The sequence below is a fragment of the Aptenodytes forsteri genome, unplaced genomic scaffold, assembly GCF_000699145.1.
Source record: "Aptenodytes forsteri isolate BGI_AS27 unplaced genomic scaffold, ASM69914v1 Scaffold54, whole genome shotgun sequence".
In the NCBI taxonomy this organism is placed as follows: Eukaryota; Metazoa; Chordata; class Aves; order Sphenisciformes; family Spheniscidae; genus Aptenodytes; species Aptenodytes forsteri.
This window is the reverse complement of record NW_008796044.1, coordinates 3027672-3048645: the sequence shown is the minus strand read 5'-3', so window position 1 is coordinate 3048645 and position 20974 is coordinate 3027672. Positions and strand designations below refer to the sequence as shown.

The 20974-nt window shown below is 35.8% G+C and overlaps 1 protein-coding gene across 3 annotated transcripts in view; it reads left to right on the top strand.

Annotated features, from left to right (window-relative positions):
* Positions 1–20974, top strand: part of TENM2 (teneurin transmembrane protein 2) — a 600599-nt gene that overhangs the window by 46406 nt on the left and 533219 nt on the right. For all 3 annotated transcript variants that reach the window (XM_009285708.1, XM_009285709.2, XM_009285710.1), the window contains exon 2: positions 11273–11548. In XM_009285708.1, the coding sequence (XP_009283983.1) occupies positions 11273–11548 (276 nt within the window). The remainder of the gene's footprint in view (positions 1–11272; positions 11549–20974) is intronic.

The following is a 20974-nucleotide window of genomic DNA, read 5'->3' as shown; positions in this document are numbered from 1 at the left end:
GAGTCCCCATCCCTGGAGGTATTTAAAAGAGGTGTAGATGAGGCGCTTAGGGACGTGGTTTAGTGGGCATGGTGGTGTTGGGTTGACGTTTGGGCCCGATGATCTTAGAGGTCTTTTCCAACCTTAATGATTCTATGGTTCTATGCTAGAAAGGCCAGGATGCACTCAGTTTCTGTGTTTGCAATTGTATATGCAGTCTACAAATTATAGTTATTGGTAGATAAAAGAAATCCTGTTTTAAGGGTGTATATTTCATCTGTAGCAAAGTTCAAGCACCTGAATTGGTGCCAACTCTTCCATTTATAATACCACAACTGACTGGCTGTGAAAATAAGTAATTATTTTACTAGGATTAAAAATTAAAAGCTGAAAGCAATTTATAATTCAATCAAATAAATAAAGACGTCTCCTGATCTCTTCATAAAATGAACACAAGTGATGAATAAAAGAAAATGTGGTGTGTCTGTTTCTTAGTAAGTATACTGTCTCAGAGCTTAATCTGTTTTCCTTGATACCTGATTATAATATATATATCTTTTTCTTCAAAATTATAGTGCTCAAATGATTTTAATCTCATTATTCTTTAAGTTTGGCATAAAGTTTATAGATTTGTTCAATATGCTTTTTTAATTCATACGGTGCTGCATTTAAATTGTTTGAATTTTTTGGGAAGCTCTTCTTTCCATTTTAGATGAATTCCTTTATCAGTCCTCACTGTCATTCATGTTAGTCTACTGATTGTCCTCCTAGCAGGATTAGAAATGCAGAGTTAAAGGCTGGCATCTCTGGCATTTCTAAAACCTGTTATGAGTAACATCATTCAGAATGTAAACACAGAAGTTCTGAGTCGAATAATGGTTTAAACGTCTTTTATTCTACTGTACAGGAAACAATTTACATTACCATTATTTCTAGGTGACATGTTTACAGTGAAGAAGCACCTTGTGACTAAACAGCTGACAGCTGCTAGTGCTAAGAAATCTTTATATGTGCCTGGGGACCTTCATAAAATATAGAGTATCCATGTTCGTAACTTGTGAAGCAAGGTATAAAAGAAAACAATTAAGGTTTCATCTGTGATGACAGCTGATTCAGGTTTTTTGAGAGTTCCCAATTAAACAGTTACGAAAGTATGAAAGCTTATTACCTGTGACTTCTACTGGTTTTTGAGAGCAGAGTTTATTTATCAAGTCATGAACAGTGGATTGTTTTTTACTGTTTCTAAATCTTGATTTAGCAGTAGAAAGATAAGAAAAGGCTTTTCATGAATTCAGCAAATTATCACCAGCTAATTTGTCCCCTGGTAGTTTCCTGCACATTTTCATAGAAATCTGCCTTAAGAATTGAACTCAGGTTCATGTATCAATGAAGATTAGTAGCTGTACAGTGATTTTATCCAAGATTACTCATATCTAGATATTTATGGTCAACTGAGAGGTTTTTTTCTGGAGACCAAGGAGAACTCACTGTCCTTTTCTGACATAACTAAAATATTTTAACAAGAGAAGACCAGCATCTTTGTGAGCTAAACTAGAATGCAGATGACTCATACCATTTTTAGTGGTGGAAACTGAGATCTTAGATTATGTGGGTACCATGGTCTAATTATTGTACTTCTGTGTGCCAAATGGGCCTAACTGTGCATTTCAAACATGGATAGTCAATACAGATACTAAATGCTAGCTTTTCTCTATTGGGATAGCACTTCATTCTTTTCGTATACTATCTTTAAAACTGACTCCTCTTTGAAGTTTGCGTTTTCCATGGAGCCGTAGTTGTTGTTCCTTCATAGGAAAATACTGTGCTAGTGTGACAGGAGATATTAGTAGGTGTTGAGCAGGTTGTTTAACATGAAAAAGCGATTTGAAAATAAATCTTTCTGTGTTCTTTTATGGTAGCTATCACTTCATGTACACAAATGCAGTATATTCTTAATCTTTTTGGTGGTTCTGTGGTGAATTTTATTTAGAAATTCATGATCTCTAAAAAGCCATACAACGAAATTATTCCATAGTTTGAGTCATTTTGGACTGGGAATAGAAAATATGCACTCTAACTGCTTTTCATAAGATTCCATCCAAAAATACCCCAACCCAAACCGCCTCCAAAAACCACTGTTACTTTGATGGTGTTTGGACTGGAGCTGGGAAGTTTGCAGCAAGAACATCATTACTTGCCATGAAGCTTCATGTTCTGTTCTTTCTCTGCTGCTTGTAAAAGAAAAAGTAATAGGTACTGAATTTTAGTCATTGATAACCACATTCTTGTTGGAGTGTATCACAGTACATAGCTGTGAATTGGTACAGATTTTATCCCAAAAATGCACTATTTGTCACTGCAGAGGTATGTTAGATCGTTTGGACAGTTGTGTTAGCACAATGTTGTTGTCTACACTTTACATATGAAAAGAACAGAATTTGTGCTATTTTTCCTCCAGTCACAGTTTTTGTGGGTTGCTTTCAGTTTTTCTTTTTAATGTGTGGAAGTTAGTTTCTGCTAGTCCCCAATGCTGCACAACAGCCCAGTTGTTAACTTTGTACTTTAGTGAATGTATTTTGGCATGATTAATGTGGCACAACTAATTTCAGAATGCTAAAAATATCTATTATCACATCTGCAGAAGCATTTCCAGTCTTGTTCACATAGGAAAACAGTGTATTGTTGTAGTTTTAAATATAAAACATTTCTCATGTTTTCTTGTCACTTTAACAAAAAGTGCAGAAAATCAGTTTAGAGTTGTTTTAGATTACTGGTCATACTCATGGTCTCGCTAGGCACTAAGTAGCCCTAAAAAGAGCAGATTTTTTTCCCTTCTGCTGGAGGTTGCCCAGGAAGCCATCACTGACACAGGACATACTTATGCAAATACACATATGCATTGTGCATGTTAGCACACAAAACCCTGTGGATTTTTAATGTGATCACAAAACAGTCATTGCCTTCTAAATGATAGATGATACATTTCATTAGAGATAAGTAGATACATGGAGAGGCCTAAAGTTGCTTTGAGAAAGGAGGATCTTATTTGCATGTTAATGTGTCGTGTATACTTGAGTTTACATACATTTCGTATAATAACACCTCAAAACTTCAATTGATTGAACTTATTTAGGTTGAAATTTGCCGTGAATTCTGTCTCCTTCGGGTTGATTTGTTTGGAGACGCACAGGGAGTATCTGACTGGTTCTGAGAATGATGCTAGAGAAAATACGTTATTTTGCCTGCAGTGAAAACATCACATGACCATTGTGTTGATTAAACTAAAGTATCTCCATCTTTGAATCAGAGATTCCAAGTTTGGAAAATCTTTCCCTGCTATCTGTCTATGCATCTCTGCTGAAATATGATAGAGTTACTGGAGTTTGACTGTAGAAGCGATGAAAGCTTGCGTGTGTGCTGAGGAGCTGCTGCCGGCCTGCGGGGTCAGGTCTGAGCAGGACTTTCCCATAGCTGTTCTTCCTGCCCTGCTGCCAAGCACTGGCATGGGGAATAATAGGGGAGGCTCAGCCCTGAATTTGCTTTCTGCTGGCACTTAATCAGGGAGGAGGAGGAGGAGGAGAAGTGCGCCTAGGCAGAACGCAGAAGGGCGAAGCAGCAGAGGAGAGCAGAGCAATTGCTTACAGAATCGCATACTTTTTTCCTGTCTCCTTCAGGTTTCAGAATGGGCAGATCTGTAGGAATAACAGATCCTTTTGTAATAAATGAAGCTGTTCTCCTTTTACCATTCCTCAGAGCTTGAAAAAGTTGGAAAGCTTACAATAAATGAAAGACTGCCTAAGGAAGTAAAACGTTAGCCTGAAGAATTACATTTTAGGCTGGGCTGTGTTGGGTAGATAATAAATAATAATCATGCTTGCCACCTAGCTCCATCCTCTTGTCCTCCCAAATCTGATTTTGTCCTTAATCAACATCGACATTTGAGGAGAAAACGATAAATGCAGACTTTGCCCTAAACCAGCATATCATTAAAAAGAAGTTCATCACCTTAAGGTGATGCCAGAAATATAATTTTTATATGGTGCTTGTTCTACCAAAACTAGTGTGTGCTCTGGAAAGTGGCTGGTCTATTCTCCCTTTCCGTAGTTTAAAAGCTATAAAATGGGGATGATAAAAGCTCGTCTAGGAGGTGAAGATAAATAAAAGCTCACAAGGAGGTGAAGATAAATCAAGTAGTGTTTGAGATGTTCTCAGAGACTACATTCAGCACAACTGTAGAAAATGTGTATGAAGTAATTAAAAATATTGTATTCTCTATTTGGTATGTAAAGACTGAATGAGGAAGGTTAAAAAAAAATGAGAGTAGCTCCACAGTCACTGAAGGAGGAAATTTTACTGAAAAAATAGTATACGATCACATAACTGAAGATTATATAATATTGTGAGCTAGAGTGAAATCTCATTAGATGCCTGGTTTTATAAGCCTTATAAATTTTCTAACTGGATATGAATCTACTGTATTAATACTGTCAACAGACTTATTGTCAAAAAGAGAAACATCTGTATCCTGGTATTAGGCTTGGGGATCTCCGAGTCAGAAAGAAGCAAGGCATAAAGAGGATTATAAAAAAGACAATTAAAGGATTTTGCTGTCATTGATGAGAGAAGCTAGAAAATATATTTCCAATTCAAACCACGTGTTGTAATGTGTGTATGGATTTCTTTTTGCTGCTTCTAGTCAGTTTGCTGCAGAAGGGACCGAGGCTGCCAGAGTTTCACTTTTAAGAAAACCATTATTTTTCTGTCGAATTTTAAAAATTGTTGTTTGCATACTACTGTATTAGTATTTGTAACAAAATTTCACAATGTACATGTATATTCTAAATGGTAGTATTACCGGAGTGGGGTGTGTATGTATGTACGCACGTGCGGGCTGGGTGACAGCACGTTGGAGATGGGCATCAAGACCTCTGCCGTATTCTCGTACTTCTCAGTAACATCTATAAAGCGTTTCCTGACACAAACATGCTCTACGAAAGTAAGATTTATCATCATTAAGAGTTAAAGTTAACATTCACTTAGTTATAAAATTATATAGTTATAAAATATATATATAAAAAATATATAGTCAGCTTTCCTGACTAGCAATACCTGGAACTTAATAATCTTAAATGAAAATATGTCATCCGCAAATCTTCTTAGTAGGCAGTAACAGAAACATGCAGGAAGCCCTGCTATTGTTAACCCCAGCTATAGACTTTAAAACCTAGAACAAGGTATAGCTTGTTCATTATTGTTATTTTCTAATTTCTAAGGAATCCGTTCTCTGGTATTTTTAGTGTTTGATCAGTGGTGAGTTTGTTCCACAGGAGCTTACACTGCCCCTTCCCCACACTTCCAAGGGACTATTATTAGGGGAAAATGGGTAGAGAGTTAGGAAATAGGAGTGTTAGGAGACTTCAGGTAAACAGTTCAGTTCATGTAATAACTTTTGTGGATATTATAAAGGGGAGGAAAAGCTAGCCCATAAACTTGCTGTAGGTTGATGAGTCTCATGACTAGAGCGGCTAGTATCTCCTCTTTCTTACCTGGCCTCCCAAACCATGGGACGTTTCCTCTACTTGGAGGGATCACAGTGAAAGAAAAGCTTGTCTTTTCCTTGTGCTTTTCTTTTTGAATTTGTGCTTTCTTCAGAGATGGAATATTGCAGTCATTGTAATATCGATGATGTTGAGAGAGAATTTTCCAGGCATGTTTCATGCTAATATTAAATTTGCCACAGAGGCTAGTCATTGTGATTACGTGGTTAAAATTCCTGTATGTTGCACAGAAAAGATACTTCTGATTTAAGTATATTTAAACAACCAGAAAGATGCAGTATATTTTATAATGATGTATCAAGGAGGGAAGGGGGAGGGGAGGGCAGAGGGACGGGCAGAGGGACATTTACAAAGGAAAGGGTTTACATTAATATAATTTTTTTCAAAAATCATAAATAAAATAGTAGAAAAGCTTCCAGAATGCAGGAAGACAGTAGTGTGTATCCCTCAGCTTAGGTTTGGAGTCTCAGTTTGAAGTATCTGATAGTGTAGAATTAGAAACAAAATTAAGTAAAACATTTTGTAGAACAGGATCTTTAACCATGGGAAAAGAACAGTATTGAAACAGGTGAAATACAAAGAAGGATTAAAAAAATGGCAGTCATTTATCGGATAAGGAAGATGAGTAAAAGGGGTAAATGTTAAAAATGTGTACAATAAGTGGATAAAAAAATGAAATTGTAATCATCTGTTCTCCCTGTCATAATAGATGAGAATAACGTATAATAAATTAATAAAGAATTGAGAAAAATCAAGCATGCATCAGAGTTTGTTAAAAAGAACGACCTCTTCATATACCACAGATTGGAGCTAAACTGTGGTACTCGTGCCAGCAAAAATCATTATAGCTATGAACATAACAAAAATTTGAGAAAGGATGGAATGCCTTAAATAAATGTATTCTTATTATCCTTACTTCTTGTAATTGATTATAGTAGCAAAGAATGTAAGTGATATTTATCCTTTTGATTTTAGACTTAGCCCAGTTTTGAACTGCTGATCTAGTGTTGAAGGCAGATTTATCATATCTGTGCATTACTGGTTTCAGATATTTTCCTCTGAGGCATCTTGTAGCGATCACAGCTGGATTAGATTAATCTTCAGAAGGGCAATTCCTGCAATTTGTAATTACCCAAATGAGACCTCTGCCTAGAGGTTAGGTGAAAATAACCTTTGCTTATATGGTAATGCTTTCTAGTCTTTGCTGAGATAATGAGTAAAATTGTACATCGTTGAATTAAACACGCTTTTAGTAAGTATTTATATACTAAATAACTGAAGTAGTAAATTTCTGTAAAAGGAAATGTGCTCAAAAGATAATAGAAGTAATGTATTAATTAAAAGGAAGACATCTTTTCTACTCTATTGATAGACTATTCCCAGCATGTAGATTATGGGCAATGATGATCAGGTATGTAACATTATATTACACCTCTAAACTAGTACACTACTGGTCTATTTTTGTATGAGAGATTACATACACTTTAAGGGAGCAGCTGCTATTAACTGCTTTTCTTTAATGAAAATGGTCTAGTGATTTCTGCAGGTGGGGATGAAGGGATTGGGGATGAAGGCTAGTAAGCTCTGTGGCATATGAAAAAGCAAAAAACCTTAGGACTTTTTTTTTGTGGTGGTGTGTTCTTCAAGAGAAAGAGGTTTCTTTCTTTTCCACCAATAAGGATCTGATGTTATTTATCTCTTTTCACTTAGTGTCACCAGCAATGTAGTAGATGCTATGAGAATCTGAAAGAAAACACCCTTAAGTTTTGAATGTGCGAGAATAGATTCTGCCTGCACATTTCAGTCCTACTTTGCAAGTGAAGTTTTCAGTGAAATGCGGTTACTCTCAACTCCATGCAAGCCCTAGAGATAGAGTATGCTGTATAACACTGTAAGAAGCCATCCATCTGCCTTGACTGCTAGTGCTGGTAGCGCATTTTAGCTCATGGACCAGATTTCTCTCTGTGAATACACAGCAGTAGAATTTTAATTCCCAGGGTATGGCAAGCAACAGGTTCTGCTGCCCTCCTTCCTTTGTTTTTCTTCTAGAAGGCCTTGATTTGCTTGATCTCCTAATCACTTAAAGAGCTGTAAGGAAGATACTTCTTGAAGGAGGCACTAAATCTTAACCCCGGGCCAGGCTGTGTCTGTGTTTCCTTGCTCCAGCTCATAGGTGCTGTAGGTTCTACTGCTTGTTTTCCTCGGGGGGGGGGGGGTGTGAGGAAGGCTGCATTGTTCTTGGTGACCTTTTTGTCATTGGAATCCCATATGGAGTATTCTGCCAGTATGAGTGGCTATGAAATGTGTTAGACATTTTCTCATTGTTTGTGAGACTATACTTTATTTGCAGAGTAATAGTAGCTTTCTTTCTGCTATGAATTATTGGATAAATGATTTCTGTGCATCCAGAACTACATTTATCCTCTATCTGAATTTACAAGGGTGATCTACTAATGCCATTAATACCTTAATGCGTAATAATGGCTGAGCAAATAAGAGAATATTGTATTAGTGAAAGCAGTTCATACGTTATTCAAGAAATCTGGACAGTTTCATTTTAGGGAAACGAGGCACGTAGGAGAATATGATCCAGATCAAGAAAAGGTCTAGAGAACATAACTATAGTGTTTCTATCTCCTTTTCTTCAGATTTTACAGTAAATTAAGGGCTATGAAGATATCAGGAAGTATAATATATATAGATACATTTTTATATATTTAGATATAAAATATATATCTGAAAAATGCTTTTATATATGTATGTATAAAGATGTGAAAAACATCTCCAAAATATGTTCTTATGTGGTTACCCATGGATATCCAAGGACAAGTTATTCTGCCATTGTATGGTGTCTTAGAGAACACTCTCAAATAATATTTTGCAGAAGTAAACACTGAAAATGAATAAATAAAACTAATTTAGATTCTAGCAGAGAAGAACATGTTTTTTGCTAGAGAGGGAAATCTCTAGAATATTTCATGTCTATCATCAGGATGCTTGAGATTTTCTGTTGTAAGACTGTAAGGAGATTTCTGAGAAGCAGCATAGAAAATCCTCTCCCAGAGGCTCAGAGGCTGATTCCATTTGTGTTCTTGAGTTGATCTCATCCACTTCTCAAATTTTTAAAATTTGGTCAGTTTTCAAATCCTCTGCATTTCTGGAAGATGCCAGGTTCCCAGATAATAAAACTCAAATGGATGAATGAATTCTGTGAATACGGTATTTTCCTTCCACTTGCAGTGCCTTTACCATTTTCCTCAGACAAATGAAGTAAGAATTTCTCTGAAGATTGCTCTTTGCATCAGCTGTTATAGTCAGATTTTGACATCAATACAGGATGCTAATCAGAGTGAAATCATCAGGGCTTGTAATGGCTGTTAAAATCCAAGAATATCATTAAAATGTTTTACCGTGTATGTAAAACAGCTTAATTAAGCTAATATATTCGTAATTGGTGTGTATTTGTAGACATTTATGCCACCAGCAAACAACAAAACTTGAAAAACTTCACTTTTGTGATGAGTTTAGTAATTTTAACATGTATCTAATGTCAACATGTACTCTACCTAAGTAGGTCAGAAAATGCGGGGCTAGTAGTAGGCTTCAGTTCACTCTGTTTTTTATATATATTTTGTATTTTGGGTTGATTTTGACCTTTTTTTTAATAAGTTTAAGGTTAGTTTGCTAATATGGCTAAAACAAAACTTTAATCAATCAAGCTGGTTTTGTTAAATGTCTTCTACGGAAATTGCACATGATTAAAATTTACATTTTCTTTAAAAGTAACTTTGTTTCATCTAACTGTCATGCTAGAGCTCTTATTTTAAAAAAAAGGCAAAAAATCTCCAGACTGAAGTGCAGTTGAGGAGCTCATTTTTAGGACTGTGCAGTTCATTGCTTTTGACTGAACCACAAAATTTCTGATTACTAGAATAAATATTAGAAGGCAGGTTAAAATATACTCCGAACTAGGAGGGTTCGGGTTAATTTGGTGTTGATGAAAGAGAGCTGACTTTTTTAATGTCAGCCTTTTTATATTCTTTTTAAACATTGCCACTAAATGCTTCGTTTCTTTAGAAGCATCCAGTCGGTGATACTTCTTTACCTGATGTTGTTGGCCACTCTCCCGCTGCTGGCCTGTTTACTGGTTAACCTAGGGGTGAAAGAGAGCACGTCTCCTCCTTCTCGTCATGCTCTGTCTTGCTGTCTAGCTGTTGCTGGTGAAGACGTAGCTCAGTCTTCCGGAAGAAATCAATCACCTTCCTTTAATTGATGAGCTCTAGGAATAAATGTTAAGTAGGGCCCAGTTTTACTTTCTGTAGATGTGTGCATACATCCCATATCCAAAAAAAACTTTAACAGCTAGGTGTGAGACTGGAGAGGGCTGATATAGATAGATGAACCAGATAGATTTAATACTATATGGTCTTTCCTGGCTAATCTGTGAAAGAAGTTGTAATACTTTAAAAAAAAAAAAATCCAGTTAACATCCTTATTAATAGAAGACACTTAAGGATGTTTTTTATTTAGTGAATGAACTTCCACTGTATAGCTTCATTCTGATAAATGTATAGAGGAAGAAGGGAAAATATAAACTACTTTTGGATGAAATAAAACTACCATTTTAGAAACACAGACCACAGACCTAGTTTCCCTGTGAATTAAGACAATAGTTAAAGAATTGGCAGTTATACTGCCAGCGAATTCAGTCTGTCTTTGTTCTTAATTTTTAGCCCAACGTAACAAAGCTAAAATCACTTTGCTTTTCAAGACCTTTCAAAGCCTTAGAGACCAGTGAATATTTCCCTATATTTTTTTACCATCCTGTTCATTACTGTAGGAAACAAATACATAAGCAGAAATCAGCCAGCAAGTCTATACTTCCTGAGAATCCATGTGCTTTAAAAACGTACGAGACTGTCCACTGAGTCATTATTAACTGCTAAAGGTCACATGTTTTGCCATTGTTCCTGAAAGTTGCCTTTAAAGCCAGTGACCTCCTGATTTTGGTGTCGATGCACCCTTTTTTCTTGAATATGGTGAAAAAAGGTAGAAAACAATTACAATGATTATGAGGGCTATCTTGATTTCTGTAGCAGAAATGGAAAACTACCAATCTCACCAAATGTAAAAGTGCAAAACTGGTGACAGGGTTTCATGTTACATCGCTGATAGGTTTGCATTCTTTCAAGTGATCCATATCTGTAAACTCTTTTCCCAAATAAGTGTTTTTTTCCTATGAAATAGGAAACTATATGAAAATTAGAATTAAAAAATCCTATCTCTGTGTAAGACTCGCGTATGAGAAAATCAGCTTCATAAGAAAAAACTCCTCTTTTTGAGTAATCGAATGCTCAACTTCAAAGCTCATGCTCTGGTCCTACAAATATAAGGTTAGATACATAATAAAGCAGGTCATGTCATTGGAACTTGTGATGAGCTTTATGTTCATCACATACCTAAGTGATTAATTATTTGGGGCCAAAATAGTAACCTAAAAATTAGAGACCTTTCTTACCTTTGTTTTGTGTATTTCATCCATTTTAACTATATTCAATATGTTCTAGTTAAGTCTTGCTAGATCTGTGCACCAGAGATCTCTGTGTGTAATTCATTAAAAAGGCTTGGCATACAGCGTAATTAAGAGAAATTAAAAAGGTCTGTTATTTTCAAACTTAATTTAAAAGCTGGGGGGGGTATTTTATTTAACTTATTTTTTTTAATTGCCCTTCTAGGAACAAACTTCACCCTTGCAGAACTAGGAATCTGCGAGCCCTCTCCCCATCGAAGTGGCTACTGCTCAGACATAGGAATACTCCATCAAGGCTATTCCTTGAGCACCGGCTCTGATGCTGACTCAGACACGGAGGGAGGAATGTCTCCAGAGCATGCCATCAGGCTGTGGGGAAGAGGGATCAAATCCAGGCGAAGTTCCGGTCTGTCAAGTCGTGAAAACTCAGCGCTCACGCTTACCGACTCCGACAATGAAAATAAGTCAGATGAGGAAAATGGTAGGCCTTTTTCTTCATTGTATTCTTAATGCACATGTATGAGAACATGATCATACTTAAAAATACATGAGTATTTTTTTAAAGGTGAATTTTTCACTTTTCTTCTCAGTTTGACTAAAGCTGCTTTTTAATGTTGGTTTCGTTTTTTTTAGCATCAGTATCAGGAAGCTCTATTACATGCATATCATATAAAATGATATATATTGTGTTTTATCTTACAATTTACTTTCCACACAATAATCTTTCACAGAAGTTTGTGCTCAGAGTACATTAAATTAAACTTAATGATGAGAAGCAGAAGGAAATTTCTTAAGAGAAATAGTTTCTCATATGAGATTTTTATACACAGCTTGAAGTAATATTACTAATCTACAATATGCTAGTAGCTGTAACAATGTTTCTACTTTGTAACAATCAGATTTAATTTTGTGTGGTTTTTCATGTTTTTGAAGTTGTAAAAAAATAAAATTAATTTGCTGTTTGTTTATTGGTAAGTATTGGGGGGCTTTTAGAAAGCAAACCTGTGCATCAGACCGCGGCAAAGCACTTCTGTTTAGTATAGTTTATTAAGTTCATAGAAATGAGACTTTAGACAGTGCAACAATCATTTGTGACAAAATACCTAGACATTGGTTGATTCTCAAAGTAAACTGCGTTAAGCCAGCTGTCCTTTCAAATGCATGTAACCCAGATTCATGTTCTTCATATGTATCAGCTAAAAATTTTTACCTGGGGAATTTTCTGTGCTCACATATTTCTAAATTAAACTGAAGAGGAAAAACAGTAAAAATGGATTTGCAGGAATTTGTCCTCCATCCTATAGGGTGATGAAGGTGCAAACTCAGCTTAGTTTAAATATGAACTAAAGGTTTTGATACTTGCCATTCTGAGAAGGTGAAGAGGAATCTCCCTAACCTTATACCCTCAGAGCGACTATTCAGGCAGCTGATACCAGCTAATGAGACCAGCTCTCTGCTATGCATATTACTTGTGATAAAATTTACTTTGTTACATGTTGGGTGCCTCTCAGAAGAGGATATTTTTCAGATGTTTATTTTAGGCTCCTCCGCACACTAACTGACAGTGGTCTCGGTTTCAGCAAAGCCGGTGTGCCAGGCACTAGAAACACAAGCAACTGCTTGTCAAAGCAAACAAGGCAAAACTGAATTACAGTTTTTATACTGATAGAAAAAAGATCAGAAAAGTGCAACTGATTTTGTTTATCTGATAGAAAAAAGTTCAGAAAAGTGCAACTGATTTTTTTTATAACAGCAGTCTTTTTTTTTTGATTTAAATTGAATCTTCAAGTAATTTCTCCTCTCCCTAGGCATAGCAGGATACATTTCTTCATCAAAACCAAAGAGGAAATGTATATTTACTAATAATGGTGCATAGAAGGAAGCCTGTATTTTAAAAAGAATCAGTGACTGATTAATTGATTTTTCCTTTTTTTTTTTTTTTTAAGTAATACCATTCACAGAAAATATGACAACTTCCATTGACTTTAGGATAGTTTTGATAAGGCTACTGTGCATAATTTCAAATAAAAAACCTGCCTAATGAAATTCTGGCATTATGGAACAATTTGGATTCATTTCTGTTGCATGAATTCACTTCTCTGAGGGTGATTGTCTCCATTTCAGTGGAAGCACTGTGCCACACCTTTTGTCTGAGAAAATTTAATCTCAGGACCTACCTTCATACATACCGTTGCAGACATTGATAAAGGAATGAGTCTGCTTGCTTGCATTTCGTTTTCCTCCTTATAATAAGTGAATTATTAAGTAATTGGAAATACAGAGCAGTGAATCCATTTTGAATAGGTAATTTTTCTAACAGTGATGTTAATAAGAGAAAGAAGGACATGATCAAACAGCACGCAAGAAATAAACCAGTATGTGGAATTCATTTTTACTTGGAAAGGTTTTTGTGATAAGGGTTTCTGTATGTTTGGTTGTTTAAAAAAACAAACATGCAAGTATGAAGCAACTATTATATACACAGAGGTGTTAACTTCAGTAAACTTTTTAGTCTTGCTCTCTCACAAATCCTGGTTAGCTCAAAAATCAATGCTTCTTCACATCACTGATTTTATGAAGTTTTGGGATGCATTATCATATAGATTGACAGTTGCCCCACTGGTTCAGCACCACGGTGTGGACACTTACAAAGCCATCATTAATTTCTCATGCTTGTGCCCAGCAGTGGTTTCCTACATAATAAACACTATGTCCTTCAGAAGCAGATCAATAACCCGCTAGGTATTCGTCTTGAAGGGGAAGTAACAAGAATCTATACGTCAAGAGAAATTCACTCTCTGATATGGTTTCAGATTTGCAGGTTACTAGCATAAAACAAGACATTTCTTGGTATGAGATTTTGTCCATTTATGCCTGGCAATATTAGAGGGAACTGATGATGCATTGACCACTGAATTTATTTAAAGTACCGTTGAAGCTTCTTCCCCTGATACGGTTCAGCTGTTGTGTAACAAAACAGTAGTTCAACTCCAAAAGGTGATTTATTGTTTTGTTTAATATTGAGATGCTGTCACATTTTATATCATTGTACTTAAAAAAACCACAACAACAACAAACCATACCTCTCACTTTTCTTGTAATGTTAAATCTATTTTGTTGCTTTTAGTACATCTCTAAGTAGCACAGAGGAGGCTTACTCTAAAAATTGCTCTGACAATATGATTTTGTTCCCATTGAAATCTATTCACAAAGCTTATGACCATTTTCTGCACTTCTAGATTTAGTATGATTTAATTTTATCATAAATTAGAATTCTGTGAACCTTGAAATATTAGCAGGTTTGAAATGCTTATAGATAAATTGAAATAATGGAAACTCATTTAAATTCAGTGTTTTACTTGGTGTACTAAAATTGTTCCTAACAAAACACCTTATTGACAATCCAGTTTGAAGAGCACCACTTTTATATTCACAAGTCTGATTAGGCTCTAAATTCTTATCATAGCTCGCAGCTTTTACTGCTGTCTCGATCTGGCCATCTCTTCTTTAGACGTGGTAATGTGAATATATAACAGCAAATCTGTCACCAAATTGTAACTCAACATGATGTATTGAGTTGTGAGATTTAAGTAAATTAATCTTTTTGTGATACATACAAATGTAAAAAGTCAATTGGAAATATAGCTCACCTCTGATGTCATGTGCCAGCTTTGTAGAGAGAATTATTTGCAGGGACCCACAGGTACGGAGTATAGGGGATATACCGCAGCGTTCCTGAATGCTTATTTTTTCTTTCCTTTTATTAAATCTCATAACTGTTTATTCCAAAACATCACAAAAAACTTTTCTAAAGTAGCGTTTGTCATCAGTTGTCATGTGTTCTTTCCTAAGCCTTCAGTATTCCTATTTCCAGAGTAAAGCTTAGGTGCTGATTATGTTTAGGTAGTGACCTTGAAGCAAGTACTCTTCCAGGGCTATTTTTTTTTTCTTTTTTAAAAGTAGAGCGGTTGTTCTTTTTTTTTATGTTGAGTTGAAAATTATGTTCTTCTCAAAAATATAAAACCCGTTGTAAAATAAAGTAACTTTCAATTTAAAAATCCATGAAAACGGAATGGTCATAATTAAAGAGGATTGATGTACAGAATGCTTTTGCAACAGATCTGCAATCTTCTCTTTTCTTCGCTTCACTGTTATTGAATGACCAGTTACAGGGCTGTTAGGGGGGGGACTAAAACCAACCGAGATTAGACGAAGAGAGCATTAGACAGATGAGAGTGAAAAGCTGAACAAACCTGTAATACAGAAGAGAAAACATAATCCTAGGTAGAAGAAAGGAGAACGGAAAAGTAGCATGTAAACTCAGAGCAGATCTCAGTAATATGTCAGAGTGCTGAAATGAACTAACAGACCCAAAGAGAATCCACAAAGGAGGGCTTTCAGTTTGATATGAATTTAGATCATGTCAATTCTCCTGTTGTAAAAGAGAAAACATCTGGAATGGTGTTGGTGACTTTTTTTTTTTTTGGTAGAAGGTTGTTACCTTGACACCTTTTGTATTACTACCATTATTGTATATAATGGATAACATCACTGGTAGAATGGGACATAACAGAAAATGTTTATCATGAGGTTTCTACTCTGATATTGTAATATCAAACACTTGAGATGTTTCTGGTTTACATTTGTGTGTCAGAAAAGAAAAAAAGCGTCTCTTGGGGGAGGAGGAGAACTTCCAGGACTGAAACCATGTTATTAAAATAATGTCAGACCAAAAAAGATGATCCAGGAATGCTTTTATCTTACTAGTAGTGATTCTGAGTTGAGTGGCAAGACAAGAATGAACGGGAAGAAATAAAGCAACCTCAAACTTCAACAAAACAAGGGAAATAGTTCAAGGTCATACTGTGGCAATCTGTGTGTATGGTTTAAAGAAATCCGCAATAAAACACTGTGATTTTGGTAGCTCTTTTTTAGTCAGTGCCTAAGAAAAGCAAATAATTTTGAATGTACGGAACCGTTTCTGTGTTGATAGCCCAGCTGTGCCTGGTGAGGTGTGGAAAAGTGGTGCATTATTGGAATGAAGCTGGAGAGTCCTGATGTTGAATCCGGTAGTGCCATGCACTTTCCCTTCCCTCACTTCATCTCCCTTTCTTCCTGGAGAAGATCTTCCCTACTCCACTGGAGCCAGGCTGCCTCCAGCATCGGGTGTGAGGATTTGAGTCACATGGAAAGGTTTTGTAGGATGCTTCCCAGATATTTTCAGGTTCAATATCCATCAGTATTTGCTATGCTAGACATATTGGTGACAATGAATTCTGTTCTTTTTTCCGCATTACTTTGGTGGTGTTTTTTATTGTAGTAATTAAAAGTTTGAATACTAGACAATACCATGTGTGCATATCACTTATTACAGAAAAATAGAGTACTGTGAATAAAGTAAAATGTAGTTGGGAAAATTGTCAGATAAAATATGAAAAACTGTATTTATGTGTTGTACTTCTGATTGAATCTTATGACAAAATAGGGAAATTATATTTTCCTTTTTTTTCCCCCCTGCTATGAAGTTTTCAGTGGTGATTTCATATAGTAATTTCTCAAATGCATATGTAAAGTAAATCTTAAAAAAACAAACAAAAACCACCCCATAATTCAAACTGACCTCATATTTTACTATTGCTTCAATTTTATGAGCGTTACAGTCTGTGCTTTTCCTGGGATATTGTTGAATGACAGACTTAGACTTACAATGGAAAAGAAAAGATATTACCCCATCAGAGGAGTATACAGAGAGGCACCAGACCATCAGATGACAGCTGAGGAGTTTATTTTCTTGTTTTTACTGTTTTAATTTTGGCATGTTGTTCTCAATATTTTATTACTTCAATTTTTATTCAGCTTTCTATTTCACACTTCATAATTTGCAGAAAAGGTTATGGTGAAACTGTGATTCTACTCCTGAGAAGATTTTGATTTTGTTGTACGCATGCTAATGTCTCTGAGTGGTAAAACCAGTTTGAAAGTAGAAGGTTTTAACCTTCCTGGTGACAGAATTCTGTTTGGATTAAAAAAGTTAGAGATTAAGCTTGCTTCCTAAATATTCCCACTAAGAAATACTCTTTTTCACCTATGGGAAGTACTTTCCTTGTTAAAATGGGGTGTTCAAACTGTGGTGATACAGTTGGAGCAGATCTGTCTAGTCTTGGGGAAAAAAAGATAATATGCCCTTATTATTTTGAGATAGTATATCTATGTTTTGTGTACAAGAAGCAGGGAACCTGTGGACTTACTCTATATTGCATAGTAGAGTGCTAATTTCAGCTGTTAGTACTGTCTGGGAACGTTGTGCCTATTTCCCTCCCAGATCGACCCACGTAGCTTGGAAACAGCAGGAGGGACAGATATGAAAGAGAAGAGAGGGAGAGCTGCCACAGTTGTACGATCTGTTCATAACTGAGAAAGTGTCCAGATGATCCTAAAGAAATGATAAGATTTAAATGAAATGTCATATACTCAGAAAATGGAATCGCATACGTCATACATCAACTAGACTTCTTAAGAGGAGTGCTAGGGAGGTTAGCTCATGCATGGGCATACTTCATCTCTTCTTTAGGAAGGCTTGTAAAGTACTTTGTAAATGACAAATTTAGAAAGTCATTAAGCAGAGTATCAAAGCTCGGTTGCTTAAGTGGATCCAATTTTGATGTGCTCTCAAAACCTGAGGGCACTTCTGATAGGAAGCGGTTTCCTAATGAGGGAATTCACTAGCAGGAACGACTTTTAAAGACTTAACTACACATCAACTACAATTTTGTCCAGGTAAATGGCTTATGCATTCAGTGCAGGGGGAGGCTAGATGATGGGGTTAAGGACAAAAAATGAATATGTAGTACTGGTAAAATTTAAAGCCTTGTGGAAGACAAGAATATGAAATGTCAGTATATAAAAACTTAAACATTTGTTACAATTTTAATATAACCCAATAACACTAGTGTAGGTCGGCAGGGTGATGCAATGGAAGTAGTGCTAAACATACAGGTATATTGAAAGAGCGAAAGAAGTACTATCTGGAACACAGTGTTTGGTGATATTCTAGAGAATAAGGATGCAGATGTGGCAAGAGTGACAGCTCTGCTTAGGTGGCCTAAAAGGGTTAAAAAAATGCCATCTTGACATTCAGTTGCTTGTAGCTGGCATTCAGCAATTTGGCAGCCATTAGATTTTCCATTCAGTTCAGTGTTGACTAGAGACATGTACACCAGGATATCAGGTTTTATTCTCCCAGACAAATATGTATTTCTAGCCCTCATGATTATAGAAGAAATGGATGGAGTGGTGAGGTCTTACGCCATGGGTGTCTGTAATCTTCTTGCCTATTCATTTCAGTCAGGGCTTCAGTGTCTGTAAAATTTGTAAATTGTTATTTCTCTGAGGTGTCAGTGATTTCAGTACCTCTGCCACAGTCTATGCCACGCTCTGGCTGCTGGGCCTTGACCATTGTGCTTTTTGTCCATGTACCATAGGAGAAACTGGCTGAAGTTGTGTCCTGTTTTGCAGTCTGTCTCTTCAGAGTGACTTTTTTGGATTATATGAATGACCCCTACATAATTGCATGAACCAAGGCAACCAGGAATTGAGTCCTGAGAGATGAAATCCAGTATTTAGCCAGGAAACTGAGGAAAACAGAAATATAGGCTGGTGAATTAAGGCTACCTGGAAAATGCTGCAGCAGCTGTGTTCATAAACTGCTGAGGCTGGCTGTGATCTTCCTTTTTCCTGAATTCAGAGGGAAAGAGCTTTTGCGTGCAGCTGTATCTACATCATTGTGTGAAGGTCACAACATGGAGAGCTTTTTAAAAAAACTCTCAAAATAACCATGAGATTTTTCAATTAATATTTTAATTATGAGCCTTTCCATCTACTAAAGAGAAATGATGAAACTATGTTTAACAAGAACTCCATTACAGCACATCATTCAGTTTGTCAATTATTAGTTTTAGTAAAGCAAACTTAGATGATATAGGTCACCCTGGTAAGCAAGCAGCAGCACCTTTGTTCAAAGTATAACTGAGTTAGAATAATGCCTTTTTATACTTTTCTATAACAGAGATGTGTATCTGATAAAGTTAATCCACCTTGGTAATAAATGCATTGTGAGTGGCTGATGAGTGATAAAGCCTTCACAGGAAGGTTTGCCTGTACATGGTGTTTAACAAAATTTATCATGGTGAAACAAAAAAAAAAAAGTATTTCACATTTCCCTTGTAAACTGAAGCACACATCACAGGAAACCATACAGTGAATTTATTTTCTGTCTTTCCTTTCAAAGACACTAAAATTTTACCAAAAGCCTCCTCTAATTTTGTCAAGCCAGATACTGGCACCTTTGCTCATGTAGCATATCCCACTATTAATAATCTTCCTAATTACAAAGACATGCATATTTCACTGATTAGTGCATAATTAGGTCAAGTTACCTACTGTTTGTTCTAGTCAACCCTTCATTTATGAAATTTGGCCTGAGTCTGACCAGTGAACTCTGTTTGATAGTACAGTGAATGCCTATTTGCCATACATGTAAAGCTACATACGTATATGGCTGTTTAAATATTATTACTGTTTCTAAATATTTCATTTGATATGCTTTGTGTTTACACTCTGCACACTGTTCTTTTCAAGTAATCTGGCAGCTTGTTGAAGACAATGTATTTGAACTGATTGTTAACGTGATGTTGAAATATAAGTCTATTCAGGTAGAATAGAATTCATCTTCAGTTAGAAAATGGATAGGAAACTATACCTTAGCTCTTTTAGTGCCAAAGTTTTAATATGTATATATTAGAATAAGCAGAACTTGTTGAAAACTAAATAATCCCATAATTACTGAGTTTCAAGAGAGATTATTATTACTTTACTCAACTTGTTGAAAACTTAATCATCCCATAATTACTGAGTTTCAAGAGAGATTATTACTTTATTACTCTCTTTTATTAAAAAACTTTTTTACTTAGTTCTCAAGTAGTAAATGATGAAGATGTGCCAAAGAGGAGAGGAAACCTAATTCATGAGCCCAAGTTTTATGTTTTTACCCCTAAAGGTTTTTTGTGACTCAACTTTTTGCAGAAGCTCCTGGCAGAATTGGACTACTTCTGTCAGGTACTATAGGAGCAATCTGGTAATCAACTGTTTACTTTTAATTTCACCACATTTCACATGGATTAAAGACAACTTTCTGCTTGATTTAAGCTTTTACACATTCTATGACAGTCTCCTTCCTTGACATTGATAAGGGAAATACTTTTATATATTCGTTCAGTCTTTCTGTAGCATTTGAAATTGCTGACTCTCTGACATTCTTGCTTTAAGAAGCTATGGGGATGATTGGCAATGCTTCAGAAAGGCTGAAGTTCTGCCTCTCGAATCAAGTGAAAGATTTCTTATGAGCAGCTGTTTGTCCACTTCCAAAACACTCGCCTGTCAAGTCTTTGGCTCACAGACCTCTCATCAATGTTCTTCAGCATCTGAAAAGCTGTTGGTAGCACTACAGAGATCATGCTGAAATCTTAACCATATGTGAACATGAAATACTGTCTATGATAAAAATGGAGGACTGTTTTTTCAATTTATAGTTTGTCTATCTGATGGTTAAAGAACATCGGATTAGACTAGAACCCATAAAAAGAAGATACAATGGTACCGGAGAGATGGAAGTATTTTGAAGAACTTGCCTTTTCAGTAAAGTTGCCTGCTGTTGAAGGCTATGTCAAGTCTTTGGCTCACAGACCTCTCATCAATGTTCTTCAGCATCTGAAAAGCTGTTGGTAGCACTACAGAGATCATGCTGAAATCTTAACCATAAACAAACATGAAATACTGTCTATGATAAAAATGGAGGACTGTTTTTTCAATTTATTGTCTATCTAAATAGTATCTCTTCCTTTGTGTAAAG